General features: G+C 40.1%; 2 protein-coding genes across 3 annotated transcripts in view; one reads left to right on the forward strand and one right to left on the reverse strand.

Annotated features, from left to right (window-relative positions):
- The first annotated feature begins 4,453 nt into the window (after positions 1–4,453).
- On the forward strand, positions 4,454–16,240 carry faah2b (fatty acid amide hydrolase 2b). The gene is made up of 11 exons (XM_044340510.1): positions 4,454–4,762; positions 6,302–6,384; positions 6,949–7,085; positions 7,552–7,761; positions 8,866–8,985; positions 9,080–9,215; positions 11,812–11,929; positions 12,031–12,150; positions 13,731–13,842; positions 14,197–14,388; positions 15,079–16,240. The coding sequence occupies exons 1-11, from the start codon at positions 4,580–4,582 to the stop codon at positions 15,252–15,254; spliced, it is 1,587 nt and encodes a 528-aa protein (XP_044196445.1). The 5' UTR covers positions 4,454–4,579; the 3' UTR covers positions 15,255–16,240.
- A 720-nt stretch (positions 16,241–16,960) lies between these two features.
- Positions 16,961–26,349, reverse strand: part of nelfa (negative elongation factor complex member A) — a 59,063-nt gene continuing 49,674 nt past the window's right edge. The window contains exons 1-12 of one of the 2 annotated variants that reach the window (XM_044340509.1): positions 26,316–26,334; positions 23,423–23,632; positions 21,907–22,078; positions 20,407–20,568; positions 20,108–20,197; positions 19,788–19,915; positions 19,542–19,611; positions 19,337–19,425; positions 19,081–19,189; positions 18,629–18,957; positions 18,244–18,343; positions 16,961–17,258 (exon numbers count right to left, since the gene is read on the reverse strand). In XM_044340509.1, the coding sequence (XP_044196444.1) occupies positions 17,074–17,258; positions 18,244–18,343; positions 18,629–18,957; positions 19,081–19,189; positions 19,337–19,425; positions 19,542–19,611; positions 19,788–19,915; positions 20,108–20,197; positions 20,407–20,568; positions 21,907–22,078; positions 23,423–23,632 (1,644 nt within the window). In that variant the 5' untranslated portion in view covers positions 26,316–26,334 and the 3' untranslated portion in view covers positions 16,961–17,073. Of the gene's footprint in view, positions 17,259–18,243; positions 18,344–18,628; positions 18,958–19,080; positions 19,190–19,336; positions 19,426–19,541; positions 19,612–19,787; positions 19,916–20,107; positions 20,198–20,406; positions 20,569–21,906; positions 22,079–23,422; positions 23,633–26,315; positions 26,335–26,349 lie in introns of those variants that run through there. The other variant, XM_044340508.1, reaches the window with a different exon arrangement.

The following is a 26,349-nucleotide window of genomic DNA, read 5'->3' on the forward strand; positions in this document are numbered from 1 at the left end:
TGTCTGAAGCCTTTTAAAGTGTGCAAAACATCCTCTTCCTCAGCTTGACGGACTTTTAAAGAGAGCTGACTTCATCCTGGTAAAATGTCATCTCTTAATCTCAAAGCGGGCCATGAAATTAGGTCCCCGCTGCCATAAAATGATCAATAAATAGCTCAGTAGGGTGTTGCTGCCATTCTGTGGATCTTATTGATTTCACATTTCTTTCATTCATACAGTCGAGCCCTAACATGACGTTTTCCACCAACATGATAAATGCACTCTCACTCTTACTTATCAGGCCTGTGTAGTTAGTTTAAATAGAAGATACAGAAGCTTTGGCTGATCATTAAACACACAGATGCTCTTTAAAATAAATTAGATTACATATTGATTATTTGATTGCATATAGTGGGAATGTGCTCCAGTAAATGTTGGTATAATCATGAAAAATGTAGTTTCATTGAAAAAAATCAAAAACCAGTGATGGGACAAGTATTCAGAGCTTTTAAAACAATATAAAAGTGTACAAAAATACTTGATTATATGTAAAAGTTCTGCACTCAAAACTGAACTTCAGTAAAAGTTCAGAAGAATTATTGATCAAATGTACTTAAAATATCAAAAGTGAAGAGTCTTATGTTGTTATATATTATATTAGTGGATTATTGTTACTGATGTGTTGATATGGAATGAGCATTTTACCTTTGTAATGGGTTGGGCTGAAGGTAATTTTATACAGTTTAATCTATGAGTATGTGTCATAAATCACAAAATTATTACATGTTTTGTATGTAAAATCTAGCCTCATATGTTGATCTAGTAACTATAGCTGTCAAATAAATTTAGTGGAGAGAAAAGTACATAAAAAATACAATAAAAAAGTACAAATGTATCTCTGAAATGTAATCTGAGTAGACTGAAGTGATATAAGTACCTAAAAATTGTACATAAATACAGAATTTTAATGAACATACTTAGTTACTTCGATCACTGATTTTAACCAGTCTGGGTTTTTATTTAGGTATTGCAGAAGGAAAGGGTGGAAATTAAGTAAAATATAACAATTAAATAAAAGGCAAGTACATGCAATATAACAATGCTATTAAAGGCGGCTTTCAGTTAAATTTCACAAGCAGTCCTTTAACTAGTGCATCAGTTTGATATGAAATATAATGTCGACGTAGAGCTTAAACCAGACAAACACTGATCACAGGCAGCAGAGCTGACAGGAACAGACACTATAGATCCTCCACTAACCCACTGACCTGCATTGCAGAGGCCTTTTTTTTTCTTTTTGCTACGTGCTTTGAATGTTCAATCAGGAGTCAAAATCTTGTGTTGTAGCCTTCAGCAATGCTGCTCTCTACTGTTGACAGACAGTTACTACACTGTGATATTTGAACCTATTTGGCCTTCATACAAGACGTGATCTCTCACTTCTGATATTCTTTAGAGTTAAAGTCTCTAAATGCGACTATTTTTTGGAGATAAATAAGTTAAATCAAAAGAAATGAAGGGATTAAGATGTTTTTCCACCAAACAGTGTGTACAATTCTTTGAAGTAGTATTTAAACCACCATGTTCAGAGACAAACTACAGTATAAATATATTCAGCTATAAATAATGTGAGCTTTTCGGTGTCTAGTCAAGCATTTCTTATGGCGGTGTGTTGTACAAACATACAGGTAAACAAAAGGTTCAGCATTGCAAGAAGAATCACAGGTGCAAATTATGATAAATATCAAGATAAACACATAAAATAAGAAAAACTCACAATAAAACATAATAATAATAATAGCAGTAAAGGAGAAAAAAGACAGAGGTACATGTGTGTGAGGCAAAAATCTGATAAAAATGATAAAAAAAAAAAAAAGATAGTCGTTCATGGAGAAAAAGAAGCTATATGACTTTTATGGATTTCTTATTTTTAAAGTAACAATCTCTAAGATCTTCGTTTTGTTCTCTTTGGCGCCACCTATGGCGATAAGCGGTAACTGCAGGTGTGTTTTTGGACCTCAGTCCCCAGAGATCCAAACTGTTTACTCACAACGCCAGCAGAGACCTGAAAAAAACGGTACGCTGCTTCACACACAGGTGAGTTGAAGAGTGAGTCTGTTGCATTAGCTCCGCCTTCCCTCTCTGGAGGACCAACCACTGCTGGGAAAACACGTCACTAACTGAGCGCCGCTTGAGATTTTTCATGGGAACGTCGCCACCGACAACCAGTTCGTAATACTCAGAATACTGCAAATGCAAAGGCTTTCATCAGAGTTTGTGTTATTCATTTGGCTGTAGATAGTGACTCAACAGACATTTATTTAAATGAAAATCTTTGAGATGATTACTTTAACAATTTAAACAGAAGTGAGTAAGGAATCTACAGTATTTTTGCTAAGAAATGAGGAATATTTGGCACATCTCAGTACTCTTCGCTTGTGTAGAAACAATTGTGCCGTTAGAACAAGGAAGTTAAATACAAATGTTTGTGTGTCAAAATAACAGGAAATGTCTCTGAGACTAAAGCAATGTGGGGGCATTGGACTCATGATGTCAATGTGTCTGTTCTTTATTTGTTTTAACAGGACTGTTTTCTATTTTCTATTTACTTTTACCTCTAGGTAAAATAAATATTGCACAATAAACCGGGCTTCATCTTATTGTTGACAATCACCACATGTATCAACAACATCTACACTTTGTATATTTACTTATATTTTAGAACCACTGGTGATTTCTGAATGTGAATCCTTTTAAAACCATGCATAAATAGATGAGTGTCTTAACTTTTAACACAAGACAACAGTTTATTATTTCAGTGTGAAGTTGTTGTCGTATAGTTAATAATTAATACAAAGGTCTAACGTTATCTCTAAATTTGCTCTTCAAACAACAGTTCAACATGCACATTGGAGCTGTTTACTGAGTTTATTTGGTGTCAAACTGACTGACAAGAATGAACTCTATATTTGTTCCGGTCAGGATTTTCAAAATAAAACGTATAGTCTTGCTGTTGCAGACATTTTTAAATTCAGTGTGAAAGTTTACTCTTCACAAGTGCTGTGCAAGTTACTGAAAATTAGTCACCAGTTACAGTTACTTCCCTCAAAAGTTATTGAACAACTTCACTGATTACTGCATATAAGAGTAATTAACTACAAGGCAAAGTAACTGTTGCATTACCTTTAAATGTCTGTCTAACTTCTCTTATTAATGCACATATGTCATTTTTTAACATTTTATACTAAAATACCAAATATTGAAAAGATATTTTCCATACAATAAAGTATGAAAACACTGGCAAACACTGTCCGAGGAAACACAAAGAAAACAATTTGATGCTTAAAAGACTGTAAATGCTGCAGATATAATTATGATGATGATGATTACAGGGAGGAAAACCTCTCAGTGTTCATATTAGATTAGAATAGATTCAACTTTATTGACAGTGACCGATTACAAGTACTTAACAGTGAGATGCGGTTGGCATCCAATTGTACAATTTAGGCTTAAAGTGCTGATGTGCATAATATAAATTACTATGAGCAGCTGACAAGATATACACAACGTAGATGTATAGATACACACCTGTACAGTGATGCAGTATGTTACATAAAGTGATGTTGTGGTGAGTAAATAGTTCACTTTGTTCGGGTTTATTACAGTTCAGAGACAGCAGTAGGAAAAACAGTTTGCTGGTGCAGGAGAGGAGACTTCTGGATCACCTCCCTGATGGAAGTGGAGTAAAGAGTCTGTGGTTTGGGTGTGAAATGATGAAGATGATGATGACCTACACCCTCAGCAGACATTGTTCCTGATGGATGCGGGGCAGCAGGGTGCCGGTGATGTGTTGGGCACCTGAATGTTGTTTTTAGACACTAGAAAAATTGTGAACCTATCCTTTAACCCTTCATATTATGACCTATCACAGTATCCCCTCATAATTAGTCTCTATACCAAATTTATGAATCACAAATCATTCATGAATACCTCATCAACCACAGATAAATGGGTGATTAATCTTTAATGAAGCTTTCAGAGAACAGATAGAGTGTATTCTTTAGTTTTTGAGCTTTTTGTTTATGGAGAAAAAACATTTACAATCACATTATATAGCAGCCCTGTCACATAAAACTGGAGAACATAACAATTTCAGTGAATTATATTAAATGTGAAGAATGAAACAGTATTTTTGGACGGTGACTTTTGAATTTTTGAATAAATATGGGTCAAACACTCTTTAAAAACATGTTTGTGCAGCTGATATAAGTTAAAAAAGAAGTCATATAATTCCAGGTAAAAGAAAATTGTTTAGGGTGTTTTTTTCTGCTCTCAAATGTAAAAATGGGTCAGATTTAAGTCTAAACAGCATGTAAGGGGTTAAGCCAAATACACGGATATCAGATCTTAATCAACTTGGCTCTGGTTTTATTGTGAAGGCAAACTCAGCTCAGTAAACTGTGCTGCTTTGACGCAGCGGCTCATATCTAAATCGTCCAGCCGCTGCATGCTGGGAGACGCGCCGTGTTGGCCCGCAGAGAAGGTGTGACAGAGCCGAGCAACGACCGCTGACCTTCCGTCCTCGCTCCGCGGTGGAAACATGGCACTGAGCCGCCTGGAAAGGGCTCAGGTATGGCTCTTCAAGGCGGTTATGGGAGTCTTATTTGCGCTGTTTCGGTTCCTGTCGCCTCGGAGACCCGCTCCCAGGAAGCTGCCGCCCGTCAACAACCCGCTACTGGTCCTGTCAGCGACGCAGCTCGCCAAGAAGATCCGGCGGAGAGAGGTGTGTGTCGGTCAAAGCAACTCATAACCCCGCCTGGAGGGGCAGATAGACGGGCTGCAGCTGGTCTCATTAGCTTCAATCTATTACAGTCACTTCCTACTTCTACAAGTATTACAGGTTAAAATGAAACTAGACTACATCATCTGTTAGCCGGTAGTCTTCCCATCTATTATGATTTATCTTTTTAAATATCTCTTCTTTGCACACATTTCAATTACAAAACCTAGTGCACTGGTCCAGTCTCTAGAGCAGTGGTTCTCTAAGTGGGGTCCGGGGACCCCCAGGGTCTCTTGAGGGGGTTCCAGGGAGAGGGTTCATTCATTTTCACTATAATTACATCCATGAGACAATGACAGCATGTAAGTCTATTTTGGTCATGGGTTTCATGCACTTTCTTTAATGTAACATCTAATAGCAAAAATCTTATCAGATGGGGGTCCGTGGTCTTTTTTGTGTCAGTTTAGGGGTCCTTGATGTGAAAAAGTTTGAGAGGCACTGCTCTAGAGCTCTTTTATCCAGCCCTGCAGTTTTATCATTGTTTCTGAGTCCATATAAGGGCTCCTGGACTTGGAAACGACAATAAAACTGCATCACCTTTGGAGTAACACCTGACACACCCGCGCTTCCCATTAATACACACATGGATTTAAAGAGGACAATATATAAGAAACTCCAGCCTTTTCTAATGCTGCTGAGCCCGTCAGACAGGTATGGGTTGGTCAATGTGTAGGTGCTGTATTATATACTAATTGGGGAGGGGGGGAAACACCTTTAAAAACACCTTTAAAACACTAGAACGTGATTATTGTAAGCTTCACAGGTGATGCAGTGCTATTTTATTAGATTGCAATATATTGTGCAGGAGTTAATACACTATTTATAACTTCTGAAATGTGAATATCTTTGTTTTCTATGATAGTAAACTGAATATCTTTGAGTTTTGGACTGTTGATGGAAAATTTCAGTCCTCTGAGGATGTTACCTTGAAAGTAACGATGTCGAGATTTTCTCTTGTATTTTCTGACATAGTCTATGTTTTTCTACTTCTAGTCTCTGAAATTATAGGATTTGCTTCTGTAAACTAAATATCTTTTGGGTTTTTGACTGTTATGGAGCATAATAAGCTTTTTTAAGACATCACTTTGGGCTCTGCAATATTACAAAGGGCCTATTTCATTATTTTCTGACATTTTATAGAATAAACTCTTCATTGATTAATCGATCATGGAAATAATAGTTGCACTCCAACTTTTACACCCTGTTACACGCCCTGTACTTTTTTTGCAGTGGAAAATAAAAAGTTAAAAGACATCAATATGCAATTACTAGTATGAAATATTATTTTTTGTCATCTTTTCTTTGCATTATACACTTGTTTAGGACACTTAAGATGTCATATTTCAACACTGATTTGAAGCTTAAATCTGATCTATGGGAACGATTTGCAAACCAGTGTCAAATTTCACTCGGAGGAATGCATGCATGCATTATCACACCAAAAAAATTAAGAATTATTACATTTTTGGCGTGTTTTTGCAGGTGTCCAGTGTGGAGGTGGTGCAGGTTTACATTGACAGGATCCAGGAAGTCAACCCTTTACTGAACGCTATGGTGAAAGACAGGCAAGAATCGCTCCTCCTCATCTGATTCTTTGCTCTAATGTGCAACACAAGTGCAATGTCATTTTACTGGTTTTGTATTGGTTTTTATTGATTGCATTGGTCTTATTGTGTGTGTGTTTTCAATGCATTAATGATTTTAAAGATGTTTTTTAAGTATTTAAGTATGTCTGGAGATGATGAGTCCAAGAAAAATTCCCCTAAAGGGACAATAAAGTCTTAAATAAATAATAAGTAAATAAAACCTTCCTATTCTCTTCTCTCTAAAGTATGTCCAAACTTTTTACTGGTACTGTATGTTTTTATTCTCATTATTTAAATTATTTTCTCTATAATTTGCTATTTCCTTTTTTATTTTACTTCCTACACAAAATGTATCATCAATTAATCACTAATGTCATCAAAAAATCTGAAATTTGTGTTGCGTGTATCGAGTATATCGGTTATATAACACAACATATAACAGATTCTGACGTTCACAAGTTCTCGTCATTGATGTAAAATGTTAAAATCAAGCCTCGTTAAACAGCGTTTGGTCAAGAAATGTAATTTTTCTCTCTTTTCCAGGTTTGCTGCTGCCCTCCAGGAGGCGGCCCAGGTTGATAAGCTGATTGAAGAGGAAACTGGAGGAGAGGAGGTCTTGGAGGACCGACTCCCTTTACTGGGAGTCCCTCTCTCTGTCAAAGAGGCTTTTGCCCTGCAGGGTAACTTCTTGCTATTTAATATCCAGTTTGTCACTTGAAACCAGCAGACAGTTTCTTCTTCTTACACACATCAAATTGTCAATGTTTGAGTCAACGTGACACTGGTGCACGTCCAGCCGCACCCTCTCACTGTATACATACAGCTAATTCCATAATACAAGTGGCTGCAAGTAATGTATGTAAGAATTTGAGGCAGCGTTGTTAATCCTGTTACAAAACCCTGTTATATAAGCCATACTTAGTTTCAGTCAACATTTGAATCTGATCTCAACTTTAGTATTTATGAGTCACTGTTCAGTGGAAAAAATGTAACTTTCTTCTTGCATCATGCTGAGCTCAGTATGACCTTTCTGCTTTACTCAAAGCATAAAAAGACCAAAAAAAACAGCATTTTCAGCAAATGAGAATGAAAGTATTGTGCCAGTCTTGAGCTTTAAGTCTATTTGTCACTCTCTCTTTGCGTCAGGCATGCCCCACACTACAGGTGTGGTCTCAAGGCGAGGAGTTTTGTCCACTGTCGACTCTCCACCGGTGGCCCTGCTGAAGAGAGCTGGAGCCATCCCGCTGGGCGTCACCAACTCCAGCGAGCTGTGCATGTGGTCCGAGTCCCACAACCATCTGTACGGCATCACCAACAACCCGTACGACCTGGAGAGGATACCGGGAGGAAGTTCAGGTCAGCAACTGTTGGTTGAATTATTGGTTGGCGAGTTAAAGGATCGACTTTCTCTTTTATAGAGGGAATCGGACGCTGTTGTTGAGTTAAGGTTCAGAGTCATGAACCATTCATTCAGAGCAGCTTATCGCTGGAGTCTGTGTCTTTGTTTCCAGGAATAGCTCTGGTTTTACCTCATAATCATATTACAGTACACTGCAGACACACAGAGAGGCTCTGTATGGCTTCTAATTGAGCTCAGTGGAATGAAAAAAATATGTTCTGTAAATGAAAAACTAGAAAACAAGTAAATCGTTGGACTATTCTTTACATGTCCAGGATTAAAGAGTCTTCAGTTGAACTGTAGGTGGAACTTTGTGTTTGGTCATATTTCAAAATGGAGGCTTGCCTTTCTCTAATTTTACAAACATTACTGATATATATGAACATTAACAAGTACATAAAACATTACACAAATACAATATTGTCTCTCAGCATCCGACTACTTGTGTTGGACCTGATCGTTGTGTCAAAGGTTACGGCAGATAAACAGGAGTTATCATGAAGATACCACAAAGGTGAATCAGAGGAATGGTAACATGGTAACACTGTTTTTTCACTACTCACAGAAAATGGTGATTGAAGGAATTGGTTTCAGCTTTATGATTTTCCAGTTTAGCCACTGTACCACTAACTGGTTTAGAAATAATACTGGAGCGATACACACTGGGTGTTTTATCTTTTACAGCCTAGTTGCATTTTTTATGATCACATAAAATACTTTTATCAATCAATACTTTCTTAATATAAATGTACATTATATCATAAAACATTTAGGCCTGATAATAGGTGCAGCATGGAGACCACATGATTTTATGCAACAGTGCAGGTTTAAACCCGTTTTAAACCTTAAATCCAGCTAAACGAGTGACAGAGCAACAAGCGCAATAAGAGGCTTCCTGTTTTCTAGCACAGAGATTATAAATCATAACTCTGACTCTAATTTAATGAATCAAATGAACTATTATTAAATGTGCCCTGGCAGTGTCCCTGTTTTGTTTGTGTCATGCACAAACGCACAAACTTACCTCGTGTCTCTCTGTTTATGTGCTCTGCCTATCTCAGGTGGAGAGGGGAGTATCCTGGGAGGAGCAGGTGCGGTCATCGGCGTGGGCTCAGACATCGGCGGCAGCATCCGTATGCCCTGTTTCTTCACCGGAATATTCGGCCATAAAACGACTCCTGGTAAGAGACACTAAATGTATAGAAACATGTAGGTTGCATCATCTGGACTAAAGCGTGTGTAAAGTGAGAGACTGTAACTGATGTGTTTTTGCAGGTGTCGTGTCAAATGAGAACCAGTACCCTCCTTCCTCCGGCAGACAGAATGAATACCTCAGCACTGGTCCCATGTGCCGCTACGCCGAGGACCTGCTGCCCATGCTCAAGATCATGGCAGGACCAAATGCTGAGAAGTGAGAGCTCTGCTAGTGTCCATTGATTCTGACTGAAATCTTTTTTTTTCAACTCAGGGAAGCTTTACAGAGGTTGTTCGTAAACGTATGCTGTAATATGTTAATAGCATCTATTAGGGCTGGGTTTAAAAAATCGATTTTCAGATTTTAAATAGATCTTCATTTGAAACGATCCAATATTGATTCATAAAATCCCAAGATTGATCTTTTAATATATGCCTTTTCCTGCAAGTCTTTAATCATGTAAGTCTTGTGTGGCCAGCCTTTGTTTCTTCATGCAACGAGATCAGGCCACGTGAGAGACTAGTGAACCTCAAAAAACATGGATTTAAAAACTATGGAGACAGATAAGAGCTGGACAAAAGCAAATCTATATGTAAGTTGTGCAAGAGAGAGAGAGGTGAAATATTATCTCTCTCTCTCTCTCTTTCCCAGGGCCCAGACTGCTGTTTAGATTTTGTTGTGTTCTCCCACTACATTTACCCTGTTGAAATGTACACATTGCAGTACTTGATTTATCACCTGCAACTACACAGATATAAATACAGATATAATCTTGACACTAACTAAAAGTAATAACGCACCGCACCCTCTGCACTAAAGAAAGCACTTGTATTATTTTTATCTGGTCACTCAATACTTGCTGACTGTAGAGTCTGTAGAGATGCACTATATTGTGTTGACTGCTGTAGTGTGTTGGTCATCTCTCTTCTAAAGGAACCTCTGTATGCATACATATATGTATGTATGTCCTTTGCGTATCTCTTGAACCGTTCATCCTATCGACTCCACACTTGGTGGGTGTATGGCTGGGGACCAAAGGGAGTGCAGTGTCGAATTTGGTGCAATTTGGACACATGATACGTTTAATATTAAAAAACACTGAATGAACCAGTGATCAACGAGCCACTCCGCTCTGTGCAGGGGCAGGGCGGAGCGTCAGGGCTCTACCAACTGACTCCAGCATGTCAGGGACGAGGTGTGACACGAATCAGAGAAAAGTGCTCCAAAAAGAGAAAAGTAGACAGTGAAAAGAGAGCATTTAATCAAGAATGTATACTCTTACCCTGTGTCTAGACAGAAAGCATAGCGTTAGCAGCACGTTCAGCAGATCAGCAGCAGGGAGTGAACCGTTGTGTCTACACAGGAGGCGTTCAGGTACATTGTTGAGTGTAGGCCACCCATGTTTTGGAAGCGCTCAGAGCCCCAATACACAATGACTGTAGTTACACACGTAAAACAGAGCAAATACTTCCCATGGGCAGTTCAAAACCAGTCTCACATGTTTTGAGACCACGGCAATTGTGAAGCGCCAAATCACAAATCTTTTGAGCAAACATAGTGTGAGCAACATGTTTAGCAGATCAGCAGCGAGTGAACCGTTGTGTCTACACAGGAGGCATTCAGGTACATTGTTGAGTGTAGGTCACCCATGTCTTGGAAGCGCTCAGAGGCCAATACACAATGACTGTAGTTATATGTGTAAAACAAAGGAAATACTTCTCATGGGCAGTTCAAAACCAGTTTGTCTCATATGTCAAAGCACAAATCTTTGGAGCAAACATACCCACTCAAATCTGAACTGAAGGCACAGAAAATAGGAGCGATTTAAAAGCCAAATGTGATCGATCCACTTGAATTTAAGATGCACATTATTTTATTTTTAAACGCAGCCCTTATTTTACTTGAAATGAGAAAAGAACTTTTATTTACTATCAGAATACTTATTATTTATAACATCTGTGTATAATAGAGTGTTAGTTTCTTTCATGTTGTGGGTCTTTATACTCAGTCACACATCATATCAACTGTATTAATTTTTGTATGTGTTGAAGCAGCGGCTGGAGGCCAAGCAATCAGCCTGTTCCGAACAGGCACTGCACTAGTGTTAGATGAAAAGTACATCGATGTAACTGCTTTGGGGTCAATCTTAACATAAACATTAATATTTTTAATAATGCACCAGCTTAGGTGGTTCCTTGTACAATTTACAGCATTGGTTCTCTGAGAATCTCTTTCATATCCAAGCAAAATTGGTATTGTAACTAATATATCCCCAATCGAATCGATATCGAATAGGAAATCGAATTGAATCGGGACCTTGTGAATCAGAATCGAATCGATCCGGGAAGTCAGTGGTGATACCCAGTGCTGACATGTAAAGTTATTGCTTAGAAGCAAATATGACAGTCATCGTAGGAGGCACACACACACACCCTAAATTCTTTGCAGGTGCTCAGTAACAATAATCTGCTCAAACAAACACCTGCACACTGCTGTTTTATTCCTAATTCTTTTCTTCTACGTGGACAGGCTGATGTTTTGATTGCAAATGTTCTTTGTCAGGTAAAGGTGAGTGTGTGTGTGGGTGTGAGGCAAATATAGTGTTTAACAATGTAAATCTCCTTATTCACTCAGATGGCGAAACCTTAAGTGAATGCAAAGAACTAAACCACAAGGCCAAGAGCTGGGTGTGGTTTGTTTGACTTGACAGTGTTTAAGCTCAAATCTCTGAGGAGTGGCAGGATTCAACAAATGTCTTTGTGCACCCATGTTTGTCTCATATACTGTGTGCGGTTTGCACATGTGCACACAGGTTGTCGTTGAACACAAAGGTTGACCTGAAGAAGCTGCGGTTCTTCACCATCCCTCACGATGGCGGAGCTCTTCTGACCCGCCCCGTCAGCAAAGAGCTGATGCAGATCCAGCGGGAGGTGTGTTGAATCCTTTCAGTCAAATTAACTTCTGAAGAGTCTGGAAAACTGGACATCGGGGATTATTTTAAAATTAAAATCCTCATTTTGGTGTTTTCCAGGTGGTGCAGCGTCTGGAGGCCGATTTCGGGGTGAAGGTCCAGGAGGTGAAACTCCCTGGGCTCCGATACAGCTTCCAGATCTGGGACACTTACATGGGTCTTCCTGACAAAGAAGGCAAAGTAAGTCTACCTGACAACCTGATCCCGTGCTGCGTACCCTTGCATGTCTGTCCAGTGTTATATCAGGTTTCCTTATAGTAGAATGAAGATGAACAGGAAAGACTGGAGGGAAACAGGCTTCAGTTACTTTGAAATTAAGACTCTTTCTGATGGGACGACTTTGGGAGTGAAGGAAAGCAGGCCGAGGCCAAGTCGGAGTCACAGCACCTATTGTAGTCTGCAGCCCAGAAATGGTTCACTAATCTGTTTAGCTACCAGGGCACAGTATTATACACACACACACTCTCTCATTACACAGGCTGCCTTGACTTGTACACATTTATTTTGGTATGAACAGAAATGTGTATTCAGTTTAAGATAATGGCAGGTTTGATAAATTTTTAAATCATTATTCGTTTTTTCCCCAATTGTGGTGTGGAGCACAGACAGAACATACAATCATAACAAAATGAGAGCACATAACATGGCTTAAGTACAAGAAATGTTACTTAAAGGACCAGTGTGCAGAATTTAGTGGCATCTAGCAGAATGGACTTGGCAGAAATGGAATATAATATTCATAAGTATGTTTTAATTAATGTATAATCACCTGAAAATAAGAATTGTTGAGCCCTTTATATCTGCATAGGGAGCAGGTCTTCTTCCACAGAGTCTGCCAAGTTGCACCGCCATGTTTCTACAGTAGCCTGGAATGGACAAAACAAACACTGGCTTTAGAGGGCCTTTAGTGTTTTTTGTGGTTGACAGTTGGTTGCAATCTGCAGCCTCGCCGCTAGATGTCACTAAATCCTGAACACTGCACCTTTAAACAATGGAAGTATATTTTTCAAAAAGGCACTTAATTCACAAATAACGTTTGGCTTATCTGGTTGTAATAACATTAATTTAAACATAAACATTCAAGCCCACTTTTAACAAAATAACAGTTACACAGCAATGCAGCTCTCTGTCCTCATGATAGTGACTCTATTTCAACATGATTTATGGAGTTTTTCAGTAAAATTGTCAAATTTTGAGCAGTGTCGCATCTTAACTCCAAAATGTGCCTCGTGTACAAGTGGGGACAGACCTGCTTAATTATTCCAATATAAAAAAACCCCAAAAACTTGCTCTGAAAGTCCACAGATGGGATGTATTAAGTGTTAACTGCTTCATGACCTTTTTACAAAATGTCTGATTGCTGAAAGCTCTTTTATTCCAGCTCCTCTCTTTTACCTTTTTTCTTTTTGTGGGTTTTAAGAACAATAATTCAGTGAAGCTAGCGTGTGCTGCTACTTCTAGCTAATATTTTGTGGTCCGTACAAGCGTGTATTATTATTCGTGACTGATAAATCTCACTTGTGCTATAAAAAGCCTGGTACTGAGATAAAACCCTCACAGTACAATAAGGGCACTAACACAGGCCTGTGTTCACAGCGTAATAGTGGGGAGTTGACAAAGTGAGACGTCCAGCGGCAGCAGAAAACAGCGATCATATGACTGTGTCTCTGACATGTGAAGAGAAACAGAACAGCTCTGTGGTCACTGAAACATAATAAACACACACAGAAACAAAAATTTAAAAATTTTTTCCCCCCTAGCCTCCTCAGCCGTTTGTCGAGCTGATGGGAGAACCTGGACGGCCGGTGTGGCCTGTGTGGGAGCTGCTGAAATGGATGATGGGAAAATCAGAGCACACCATGGCTGCTATCGGTAAGAGGCAGGAACATAACTTTTATTTAGGACTGCAGCTAACAATTTTTATTATCCATTAATCTATAAAACATCAGAAAACAGTGAAAATGTCAGTATGACTAAAAAAAGTTAATTTGATGGCTGTAATGAAATGTTTATTATATACTGTGAAGTATTATAGATTTAGTAATATAGATTATTTAAATGACAAATGCGGGTTTGAAAACAAACGTGAGTTATGATGTTAAAATGAAAAGAACAAGTAGATGGTCATAAAATCCATCACGTCCTTATTTGTAGCTGCATAAATAAAGACTCAGCCGTCCTAAAGCTGCAGCTGAACCGGACTGTGTGTGTCTCCGATGTCTTCAGGTCTGGCCCTGCTGGAAATGGCGCATGGATCCAAACCCGCTTCCCCCTTCATCATCCAGCAGAAGGAGAAGCTGCAGAAGGAGGTGGAAGAGCTGCTGGGGACTGACGGAGTTTTTCTTTACCCCTCGCATCCAAGAGTGGCGCCCAAACACCACCACCCGCTCTTCAGACCCTTTGACTTCTCCTACACCGGTACGTGATCCTCCGCTTCTCCTCTGCTCTCCGCTGTCCTGCCTCGACTAGTAAAGCTACTGCACTGTGCTAGTTTGGACTTGGCGAAGAATGAAACAGCAGAGCAAAGAAAACTTTACTTGCAACACGACTCATTTGTAAGATTTTGCAGTTGAAGTTAAGTCTTTATTTTTTTAGCCCAAACATAAAAAAGCATCGCTGTTTGGTTATTGGGTCATAAAACTTTGTCTGGTTGGATAATTTCCATTATTCTTCTACTTACTTTTGTCATTATTCTTAATTTAGTTGAACGTATTCCATACGTCCACACATTTACACATGTATACAAACACAGTCCTGCTGTTAACTTTATTCCCGACTCATTCGACACTGTTTTAAAATCAAATCCTACAGTATATTCTGTCCTTCCGTTAACACATTTGAATTAATTATTCTTTTATTTTTTTTGGTCTGTGCCTCCTTTGATGGCACTTGTCACAATGTCATTTCACTTAACAGAATAAGCCTAACAGCTTTAAAAGCACAAAATCATAAAAAATTTCATGACAGTCAACAATTTCTCCTCATTTCTGTCATCTTAAAGCATTTTATTCCATTAAATGCTCCACTAGAACTATCAAACGCTCTCTGGTTGAGCTGTCCAGCCTTTAAAACTTTATTTCCACGTACCTTTTCGTTTTTTATCCGCAGGTATTATCAACATCCTCGGGCTGCCGGTCACCCAGTGCCCTCTGGGTCTGAACGAGGAGGGTCTGCCCATGGGCGTACAGGTCGTGGCTGGGAAGCTGCAGGACCGTCTGCCTCTCGCTGTGGCGCTCTACTTGGAGAAGGCGTTCGGAGGCTGGAGGGACCCCGGAGCCAACTAAACGCCCCCCCACACACACACACACAGTCTCACCCGCTAACAGCCATTACCAAACCTCCAGACTGGAGCAGGTTGGATCAAAGTTCGTGGCGCACTGTAATTGCCTTGATGCTTTGCTGTAGTACACGGACACCAAGAGGTACAATCAGCACGTTGAATGTTCAGGTGGAAGAGGTTGATCTTTGCACTGTCATGGTTTTATCATTTACCCTGTTTAGGGACTTTTTTTTTTGTCATGAGCACGAGCTTTAAAAGAATTGATTTTATATTAGTGGTGATATCTTTAATGAGGCATTCACATTATCACGCAAATAAACAAGGTTTTTGTGCTGTACATGACTTAATATGCAATGTTTGATCAGGACATATAAGTCTTCTGTGTGTGTAGTGTAAAATAGCAGATACCTGTTCATTATAGAACATGGAAAGAACTCACGCAAATAGTTTTTCCTCTATTTTATACAGATATACGGTTACATGTGTATGTGCAGTAGGTCTAACTACTGTTGATTAACTCTCAAAAGGTCAGTTAGTGGAAGGTTCGAGGTTTTAAATGCCTTGCACGCACACACAAGTGTTACTTTGATTAATTAGACGTGTGCTCCGGTTCAGGCTGAGTGGAGCGATGCTGACAACACCTGACTCCATATACATTAAAGAAACATAAAGCTGTAACTTGTCCTGCACTCACAGGCGCAACCAGTCAAAGGGAGACGACAATCAAGCAGAATAAGTGTGAACACCTGAGCTGGTGTGTACAATACATGTGTAGGTGCTTTTAATTAATTGCTAAAGCTAAACAACAGACGACAGAATAATCGGCATCCTTGACACCAACGCGGGACGTCAAAATGTTTTCAGTATGGACCGTTAAACATGCAAAACCTCTCCTGCGTGATAATGTGAATGCTTGCAGTTAATCGACTGTGGTGCCTGTTTTATGCTGCAACTCATCTGTTTCAGATAATAAATGGTCTGAATCTTTAACCTCATCTCTTCTTTAACAAAACACACTTTTGTCCAACCTGCGTTTAGTTGAATCAAACTGGTTCGCCCAGTTTTTCCTGTGCGAAAAGAGAAAACCAGAGCAACCGAACTAAAGGTTTGAAAAGGCTCTTGAGACAAATACCAAAACGCCCCCCTGGAGTCTGTTGTCACTTTATTTTCTTCCCTTCTTTTGAAAAAAAAAAAAAAGGATGAAAAATTATTGAACATCTACCAGAAGGCTCCAAAACAGAACTTGACAGCATTAAGAACTATGCACCGCTCATATTTTTTGGTCACCTCTAGGATGACTGTCATAATTGTTCTCCTTTCTTGTCACAAACCGTGAATCTGTTCTGAAAGGTAGAAGAAGCGTCACATTCATACAGTAAAATACAGACAGCTCGTCTTTTTTCTTCTTTCTAGACACGTGACATGCTTGTACTTCGGAGTACAAATGTTGAAAAGTGTCTGCCGTGAGAATCGTTCCTCTGCTCAGACTCTTATAGCTCACTCTCTCAACCGTCCTGACCACAGCATCATCCTGGAATCAGAGGTGACTTAAAAACAGAAACAATAAAAGGATAAGGGAAACAACCCCCCCTACCACCCTCCCACCCCCCCCCAAAAAATTACAGAAATATTCTTCAAAGAGTCCTGCATTTTGGCGGTGCAGGAAAAGGGAGGACCTTTCTCTCCTTGACGATCTCTCACCCTCCCAGTGCTTGATTTGGCCCAAATGTGTATGCAAATACTTGTATGTGTGTAAACATGTTTCTGAAGTGAAGAAATGTCGAATGTGCTGAGCGAGTGACTCCTCCTCCTCCTGTTGCGCCTCAGGAGGTGTTGGTGATGGGTTTGTATTTCTTGAGGCGGGTCCACTGTCCTGTGGAGTAGTTCATTTCGAAGACTGTGTCCACCAGCATGGTGGTGCTGCCGGTGCCGTCGGCTTTGGGCAGAACCTCCGTGTGTTCGCTCAGTTTGATCTGGATGATGTCCCCCTGCTCCGGGCACGGGTTCTCTGCAGGACAGATGGGAGGATGCACGCTGGTTACTACTGGTAACAAGGTGACTGTCTAGAAATCATCAGGAACACTTTCAGCTGTGTAGTGGGTTCATGCCGTTCAAGTCATTTACTTATTAACTCATCTGGAACTCAGTTTCCTCTTACTCGCTCATCTCTCTGTACTTGGACGGAGTTAAAGACTTTTTTTGCATTCATCCTACGCTGAAATATCACTTTACATTGTGAAACTCATTATGCAAAGTTGACTTTCAGTTCTGGTTTCCTGTTCAGTTCACACTGTCTTCACCAACAAACTAAGAGGTGTCAATACACAGTTATACAGCCTGACAAGTGACACATTCATCGACCAGTTTGGCATAAAAAAGACTTCTACCATCAGAAAATCCTGTGGTTGGTCAGTTTGCTTGAACAACAAACTGCACCTGAGACCTCATGGTCTTGGTCCAGGTGTTTGTCCCTCAACAGAGTTAAGATTCACACTAATGTGAATGAACTGAATCAAATGGGCAACTGGACCAGTTTTTTTAAATTGTAACGAACAGGTAGGGTGTTCTGAATGTTATTTAAACCAAGCTAAGACATTTGCTTTTTATCTTTATATGGAAATTTTTATTCTTTGGTCTGCTTGTAAAAACAAGGCAGTTTATTTATTCACATAAGAGTCTCTTATTTGCATTCTACAATTTAGGCATTTTATCTTAAAAGTATTGTTAGTCAGAGTGCTCTGGTAGTCTACTGGTTAAGCAGCGTGCCATATTACTGTCCGCTGTTCCTTTCAGTGTCCTTCCCTCTCTCTCCTCTTGTTTCCTGTTATCTCTCGAGTAAAGGAATAAAATGCCCCAGAAAAAAATTATAAAAAAAGTTTTCTAAGTCTATGAAATACAGTGGCTACAGTAATTAGCTGACTGTATTGTTACAACCCTACAAGGAATTTAAACATTCATTTTTATTCAGGCAGCTGGACAGATGACTTGCGTACCTCTGGATCCAGCCATGAAGCCCAGAATGAGGGCCTTCTCTGGTCTGGTGACCTTGTTGGCCGTCTTGAACATCTCCTGGGCAGCGTACATCTGGTCTCTCTGAGGAGCGGACACAGCATGCAACAGAACATTAAGCTGGCTGAGGAGAACACTGAGAGCTTCAATACATACAGTAGTTCTGAATTTCTAAAAATGGGATAAATGAGACTATTTACTGTCCAAAATATGAACACGTTCCTGAAAGAAATATCCTATTAAAAGACATATTCTACACCATACACAGATCATATAAACAGGTAATCAATAAGTACACAATTCAGTGGACAGATTCAATAATACTGAAGTCTTTAGAGGCGTCAATGTTACCCCGACTCTCCTTCTTACCGTGAGTGAGAGATTCTTTTTGGGCTGGGGCTGTGGTGGCGTGGGGGTTGGTGTCGGTGTAGGAGTCTGAGGTGTGCTGGGAGGCTGGGTGGGGGTCTCGGGTTGGCTGGCAGTCGCAGCTGCTGGGGGCCCGTTGCTGGCGGGGGTGGAGGCTGGCGTGCTGGGGGATGTGGGGGTTGCGGGGTTTGCCGTGGTGCTCGCGTTGTACATCGGCGTCCTCTGTTTGTACTGGCCTGGTAAGGTGGCGGTGGCGCCGGCGCCCGCTGTCGCTGACTCCTCCGGTTGGCGAGCCGACTGCAGCGTGTCCCGTCCCGAACCGCCTGCGTTTGCTTTAGAGGAGGATGGTGAGGGAAAGACATTGTGAGGTTTTGTCTTTTTTCTTCACCTCCTTGCACTATTAAATATATGTGAGTATTGTTTTGAGCGCTGGATGCCTCGTGATGGTCTCTAACCTGGCTGTGCCTCTGAGCTGGGAATGTAGGAGGAGGAAGGAACCATGCTGGGTGTGGCTGGTAGGTAGCTGGTGGACGGCAGAGGGTTCTCGTTTAACGCCCCAAGTTTCTGAAAGACAAAAACAACAGTGAGCTTTTTTACAACAGCGTTTATTTACGATAGAGAGAGAAAAACAGATTTAAACAGAAGGATCAGTGAGGGAGGAAAAGGTGGATTTAAAACAGTCTGTGTGTGAGTGTATGTAGAGTTAAGTACCTGTGCAGAGACGAGGCCAGCAGCGTAGTCGGGTGTGGTGTTTTCCACCACTGCTTCTTCTTTGGCTGCTTTCTCTCCGGCTTCCGTTTCTACAGCAGGAAAAAACATCATTTGAATCTCAACGTAATTACAAATTTTCTTGGCTCATAAGTTCAGCACATTTGAGTCATTTGGTGGACTGATGGAAGGCTGGAAATATAATTACCCAAAGTCTTTCTTCTCCTCTTAGCTTCTCTTCCAGCTCCGACCATGTCCAGCTCTGAAATGTCTAACAGCTGAAAAGAATTTAAAAAACAAGTAAATCATGAGACATAAAAACACAGATCATGCAGGAACTGAATGATGATGAAACACGACCACGCAACGATGAACGCAGAAGTGGTAAATAAAAGTTCATTACATACAGTCATAATGAATACCATTAGGCAGGGCTTAGTAAATGTCATATTACCTTGACCCCTCTCTCCTTGCGCAGGGGCGTCCGTGCAGGGGCAATAGGTGTGCGGTTACTGGGGGGGCTGAACATACTGGGGGCAGTGGGGCTGCGAAACGGGGCCTTGGGAATCCCCTTGAGAGGTGCTGCCATAAAAACATTGAAACATTTATCAGTAACATGAACAGAAAGTTCATGTTGGCTGTCGTTTGAAACCTGAGATACTTTGTTGTACTTTCATGACCTAAATGAAGACACTTTAAAGTGCTTACTCATGAACCTAAGGTACGGATTTTTAAATCAGTGTGTGTGTGTGCATTTATTAGTCTTCAACTCACTAGTAGTGTCAATCTTTTTGACCAAGCCTCTCCCTTTGGCATGAAAAGGCACTCCGGCTGTCTTTTTCAGCTGCTGGGCCGTCTCTGTGGCTGCAACAGAAAATAAAAATAAACTTAAAAAAATGCACAAATGCAGTTTCTTACATTTTAAGTCTAATGTTATGATCCAGAGGGAAACCTGATCCACCTCTCTGGCACAATGAAGGTGTAAACAAATGCCTAAAGATTCAAATATTCCAGCAACAAATCACAAAAAGACAGAAACGTCCCCGATGCTTCCAAATACCGGTGTAACTTACATTTCTGTAGCAGCTCTGCTCTGAGGGTTGCACTCTTGGGCTTTCTCTTCAGCTGGAAATGTTTAACGGGGGGTGTGAGGGGTCCCACCAGAGTGGTCAACGCACTCTTGTTCAGGTACTGGCACTCCAGAGGAAGCATGGCAGACGCCTCGCACTCGCCCACTGTGGATGGAGGACGGGAAACATTGACAATTTATAACAGGACATGCGCTCAGAAGTCTCATTCATTCATTCATTCATTCATTCATATCGTCTGTCTGCGACTGGTGTGCACGTTTAACATTCACTTCACTATCTCACCTGCCAAAATACAATGGCTTCTTTTGTGTTAGAAAATCCAGACTGTCGGCAATAATAAAGAATATCTTTGAATTACAATGCTTCAGCCAATGTGTCCAGCTGGTAAGAAGGTTCAATATCTTGTTCTGGAAAGGATAAAGCCACCCATTGTTGTGGATATTCAGGAGGATAAATCAATTTCCTGTCACAACAAGCAACCGCTGTCTTGTCATGTCCTGAGTGAAACCACTAAACGTGACGCGCGGCAATTATTATGAGGACACGGCTGACATAACTTCAAGCAGATACTGTAGATATAGAGATATTAGATTACTGTGTAGCAAATGCTGAATACAAAGCAAACTGCAATAAACATCTGTATAAATATTGCCTCTGTAAATCTTCTCTACAGATGTTTTCTTGGCTCGGCTTTCAGTTCCCTGTTAAATGAGCCGAGCATGTTTCATATAACGGCATCACCAGTCATAGATGTCATGAAAACAAATTCTCACACGAAACACATCACTGTCAGCCACTTTGGTGCCACTTTTAAAAGCTTTTAGCTAAACTGTGGTGTAAATACTGCTGCATAAGCACATTTACTACATGCAATAAAAACATTTCAATACAGACCAATTCTTGTGGTTTCTATTTACTCTAATCTCCTTTTACAAACACGACGCTAAGAGGAAATCCAAATTCAAATAAGGGCCCATTGAAAATCAAATGAGGTGCATGTTAACAGTCACATTACACTTCCTTCCTATGATTAATCGCTCTGTGCCGCGTTCGCTTCTTTTGAGGGCTGCACGAGAGACTCGCAGTTCACTTTTGATCGTGCAGATGTGCTCAGACCGCCAATAGAAACACTGCTGCACTGTGTTTGGGAAAGTTATTCTACAAAGTTTGTTTCATCACCATGTTTAGTACATTATCACACTATCAGACTGCAAACACAAGCGTCACATTCATGCTCAGTTAAGTGTTCATTTATTACCTGCACCAGATACATGACATCATACCTGTTTTTATCTTTTCATAGCGTATAAGTATAAATACAACTTTTCCAGAGAAGTTGGCTGACTAATATGGCCAGATCAGTCATTATATTAGAAATTATGTTTACTTATATTTACATTTTTCAAAATATGGGGACAATTTCCCAGTGGCAGTCAGAGAGGAGGCCACCACAGCTGAAGAAACAACCATACATCTCCTCACCTTTCTCCCTGAGCTCTCCGAGGATGTCCTGAACATTTGGATTCTGCTCCTCTAAGTCCAGATTGAGAGAGCCGGTCTCTGGGAAGGACTTAAGGATGTCTGCAACCATCAGCACCCAGGGCTCTGAATCCACCGTGGCCAGCTGGATTATCTCCGACAAGGCCTCCTTCATCTGGAAAAAGAGGAGGGAAATGTTAGTCAAACCTCCTTAACAAAAGATTGCCTAACGCTGATTATTGATACATGACTTATCACTGTTTAATTACTATTTTTATTGACTGATTAATCGTTCCAGTGTTTTTGTGATTAAGAGTTTATTGAACCGAGAAAAATAAAAGACAAATGCCCACCAAAAACCCAGGTCTCTGTCTTTAATTTACTTATTTGAATGCAGGACCTTCTCAAGTTTGTCTTAAAACAACAATCAGGTGTCTGTATGAAGACTGAAAGATGTTTTCCTCGCTGTAATCATTCCGCCTGTTCATACTGGCTATTACACATAGCAGACATAGCACACATTTACAGTCTTTTTAGCATCACATTCCCTCTTTGTGTTTCCCTGTTGAGTTGCGGTTGAAGTACAGTAACAAAATGAGGGACTCTGGCACTAAAGAGACTGTGACATTGAAACATATATACTTGACTTGACTCATTTAGACGGCTGAAGCTTCATAATAGCTTCAGATAAAGTTTTAAATACATTTTTTGCACAGAAGGAGGTTTGTGAATTTTTGTCCCCCATCTCTTAGATTGCAAGTGCATTATGAAGGGATCTTCTAATGGTCAGTATGAACAGGACGAATGATTACAGCAAGAAAAACATGCATCAGTGTTCATTTAGGCGCCTTACTATTGTTTTAAGGCAGACTTGAAAAACAGTGAACCTGTCCTTTAATTCTTCCTCCACTGATGGAAAGACAATTTCACTTTGAGGAATAGAGACTCATAAAAAAAAGTCTCAGCTTGAAGATGTGCTTCTCATCAACCTGTCTGAATATGCAGCACTTACTGATGACGAGTATCTAACATTTTAAGCAGCTACACAAGTGATATGTCGGACTGGGAGCTGGTACCGCCCTCTAGCTCTCTCTTAGTTAGCTCTGAGTTGAGCCCATCCCACCATAATGTCTGTGCGGGAACCGCCGGGCTAATGTACCACCGCTGAAAAAAAAACAGACGCAATTATATGCTGACAACAAGCAGTCGTGTAGCCACCTGGCGTTAACGTGAATCCGTGTACACGTTGGTCGCTAGAAAGATCAGACGCAGAAATATCAGCTTGCAGCTTTTTTTAACGGTAGCTTAACTGTTTTAACCGTCGCCAGGATTTAAAATAGCAAGCTAAAGTTACCGTTAGTAGTTAATTAGTGAGGTGAGATGTTTCATATGCATGTCTAAAACACTCGCTAAGACAGCAATGTTTTGATTTAGAGCAACTATTCGGGGGTTGAGCTGTTTTCTTAGTAGTTTTATCTGATTTAATAGCTGCTCAGGCTAACCGAGAGCTAACACCCACCTCGTCAACGGTCCGCCGGGGAAGATGCAGCATCCCGAGCAGCAGTTTCAGCTTCACCGGCGGCGATAAGCTCGAAAAGCACAGCCGTATGTTGTCTATTACGGACACGGTGAGGAGAGAGGCGATGCTCGGAGGCGTCCACAGCTCGTCCGTGGATCCTAGTTTGTTGTGAAGCCACAGGCCGGTGTCGCTGTCCTTCATCGACGCCATCTTGGGAAAAGAAGTGTTTTGAGTTCGGGCATTTTAACAGGCTACCTAAGAAAACAGCAGTCAGGACCCCGCCCACACCGGGGCGGGTCGCATTTATCACCGTTGAACCATGAAAAACTTGAGCTAAAACAGGTGTATTTACTTCTTAATACCAAAGCTATAATACTATTTTATGTTAAAGATCCCCTCCCGACATATTTTAAGATGTATATAAATGACTCTACTTTGAATAATAATTTGTGTCTGATATAGTTTTTCTACAAAAAAGTTAAATTATCTTGTTAAAATCCTTAAAATTACACTTCCTCCTTCTCCCTCCTACTTCACTGTAAAGTCCATTCTCAGTGTGTATGCAGTGGAGGCTCCGAGTTTCCACATCACACTTGTATAAGTTGAATATTAGACCAGGATTGGCTTCCAATCTATTTGTGATGTCACAAATCCTGCTCCTAGGCCCACCCTGTAAAATTGGATTTTCAATTAGCACAGTGAAACTTTCCTCCCTCAGCAGATGAATGTGGAAACAGCTGTCTAGTGTCAAACTCTGCACAGTGAAGCTCAAACATCCAAGTGACAAAACAATAAGAAAAACACACTTCTGAGTGAAGGGGGGCTTTAGTAAAGTAAAAAATTAACTCAAGTATGGGCGTAACTGACTGAAAAGTTAATTTAGTCCATATTTATTCATTGCACTGCACTCATCTTGCACAGTACCAACCAGACTACAACTCCATATGTAAGGCTTGTGGCTAAGTGGTGGAAAGTAACTAAGTGCATTTACATAAGTACTGTACTTAAAGCACAATTTTGAGGTACTTTACTTGAGTATTTCCATTTTATTTCCGTCTATCCATTTTATGAATGAAGCATCTTCCTACTAAAAAAGGACATCCAAATCTGTGCTCTTGTGACTGTCAGCCCGTGATAAGGGCCACAAGCACACTCTCATTTTATCTCCACAGTTTACATAGCAAAGAGTTTAAGTGAAAATCAACCTGTGGATTTTCAAAGGAAAGAGCCAAAGGCATGGTTGTAATTTCTGTTTAATGCATGAGTGTTATGATACACTGTACTGAGCAAAAGTTTTAGGTGCTTTAGATTTTTATACACTATGAAATACCATCAGGGAGGCATCTGGTCAGTCTCAAATTTATTCTGCAGCTTGACAATGACCCAAACATGCAGCCAGAGTCATAAAGAAATGTCTTCACCTACAAGGAGAACAAAGTGTCCTGTAACAGATGGTTTGGCCCCCACAGAACCCTGATTTCAACATCATGAAGTCAGTCTGGGAAGAAGATGACATGAAGAGACAGAAACAACTGAGATGCCTTAATCCATCCGAAGAAGAACTGTGGCAACTTCTCCGAGATGCAGGAACAACCGACCTGCCAAGTACCTTGAAAAACTGCAGGTGTGCCAAGGAGAACTGGTGCTGATTTATAGGCAAAGTGTGCTCACACCAAATATTAATTTCATTTAGGTTTTTTTGTTTACTGAACTTTGTATGAAGTTAAGTGATAAAAACTATTCATGGCATTACTTGTTAAAGCATCCTAACTTTACTTATAGTGCCTAAAACTTTTGCACAGTACTGTGTATTATGTGTTTGTATCAAAATTATTGATGTAGTGTTACATAAGAAGCATTGTAGTGTAGCTGCCTGGTTGAAATTGAGCTTAATTTGACTACTTTATAGGCTACATGTATATCTATAATAATACATATTGTATACACTAAACATGCGTTCTCTATGTAAGATCTTAAAAACAATACTAGTACACCTAATTCAAAATTGTAGTGTACTTAAGAATTGAGTAAATGTACTTAGTTACTCCACCTCTGATGATACTACATCAACACCTCAATTTTTCCAGTCTGTATTGAAATTTACAGCATATAGCTTAATGTCTCAGTGTACTCTGGAATGAAAGCATAGAACAAATTAACAATTGCAAATAAAAAATATATCATAGAATCTTTTTGCTTAACAAAATGTAATCTAAATTTTGGACTCATCAAAATAACTACGTTTTGCAGATATAACAGGTGAACACACCTCTTTCTACAATGGAAATGAAATATTGTTCAGAAAGTTCTTCCCAACACTGTTAGAAGTTCCCACAAATGTGTATGAGGTATGACGTACGTTTCAGATCACTATCTTGCTGTAGGCTGAACCTCTGAGCTACTAGGTGTACAGACCAGAGGCTACTGAGTGGCTCTGCAGGATGCTGTGGTAGCCCTTTTGGTCCAGGGTGCCAGTCACTCTGTGTGAGTCACCAACTCACACAGAGTTGGTGTGAGTTGGTGACTCACACAGAGTGTGAGTCAAACTTAAGAGGTTTGTAGGTAATCAACAGAGGTTGGGACAATTGTTTGCATCAAATTTCAAGATTTAGGCTAATTTACATCCATTACATGCTGCAGAAAAGCTCCAAGTTGTTGACCCATTTGATCCCTGCAAAAGTCCTCTTTATAACTCTGAAATTTACAATATTTTTCTTTTTTTGGTTATCTAAACTTTTTATTATTATTATTACCTCTGGCAGGTTTAAGGTTATTCACTAAATTTGAACTGCTTAAATTTCAATAAAAACTAGAAAAATGGGGGTATTCTAAAACTTTTGACGGTAGAGTATATAAAGATGTATATAAATCTTTTTATAAAGTGTATTTATACTCATTGCATGTCCGTCGAGGCCTTTGGTTTAAAT

The sequence above is a fragment of the Thunnus albacares genome, chromosome 22 (assembly GCF_914725855.1).
Source record: "Thunnus albacares chromosome 22, fThuAlb1.1, whole genome shotgun sequence".
In the NCBI taxonomy this organism is placed as follows: domain Eukaryota; kingdom Metazoa; phylum Chordata; class Actinopteri; order Scombriformes; family Scombridae; genus Thunnus; species Thunnus albacares.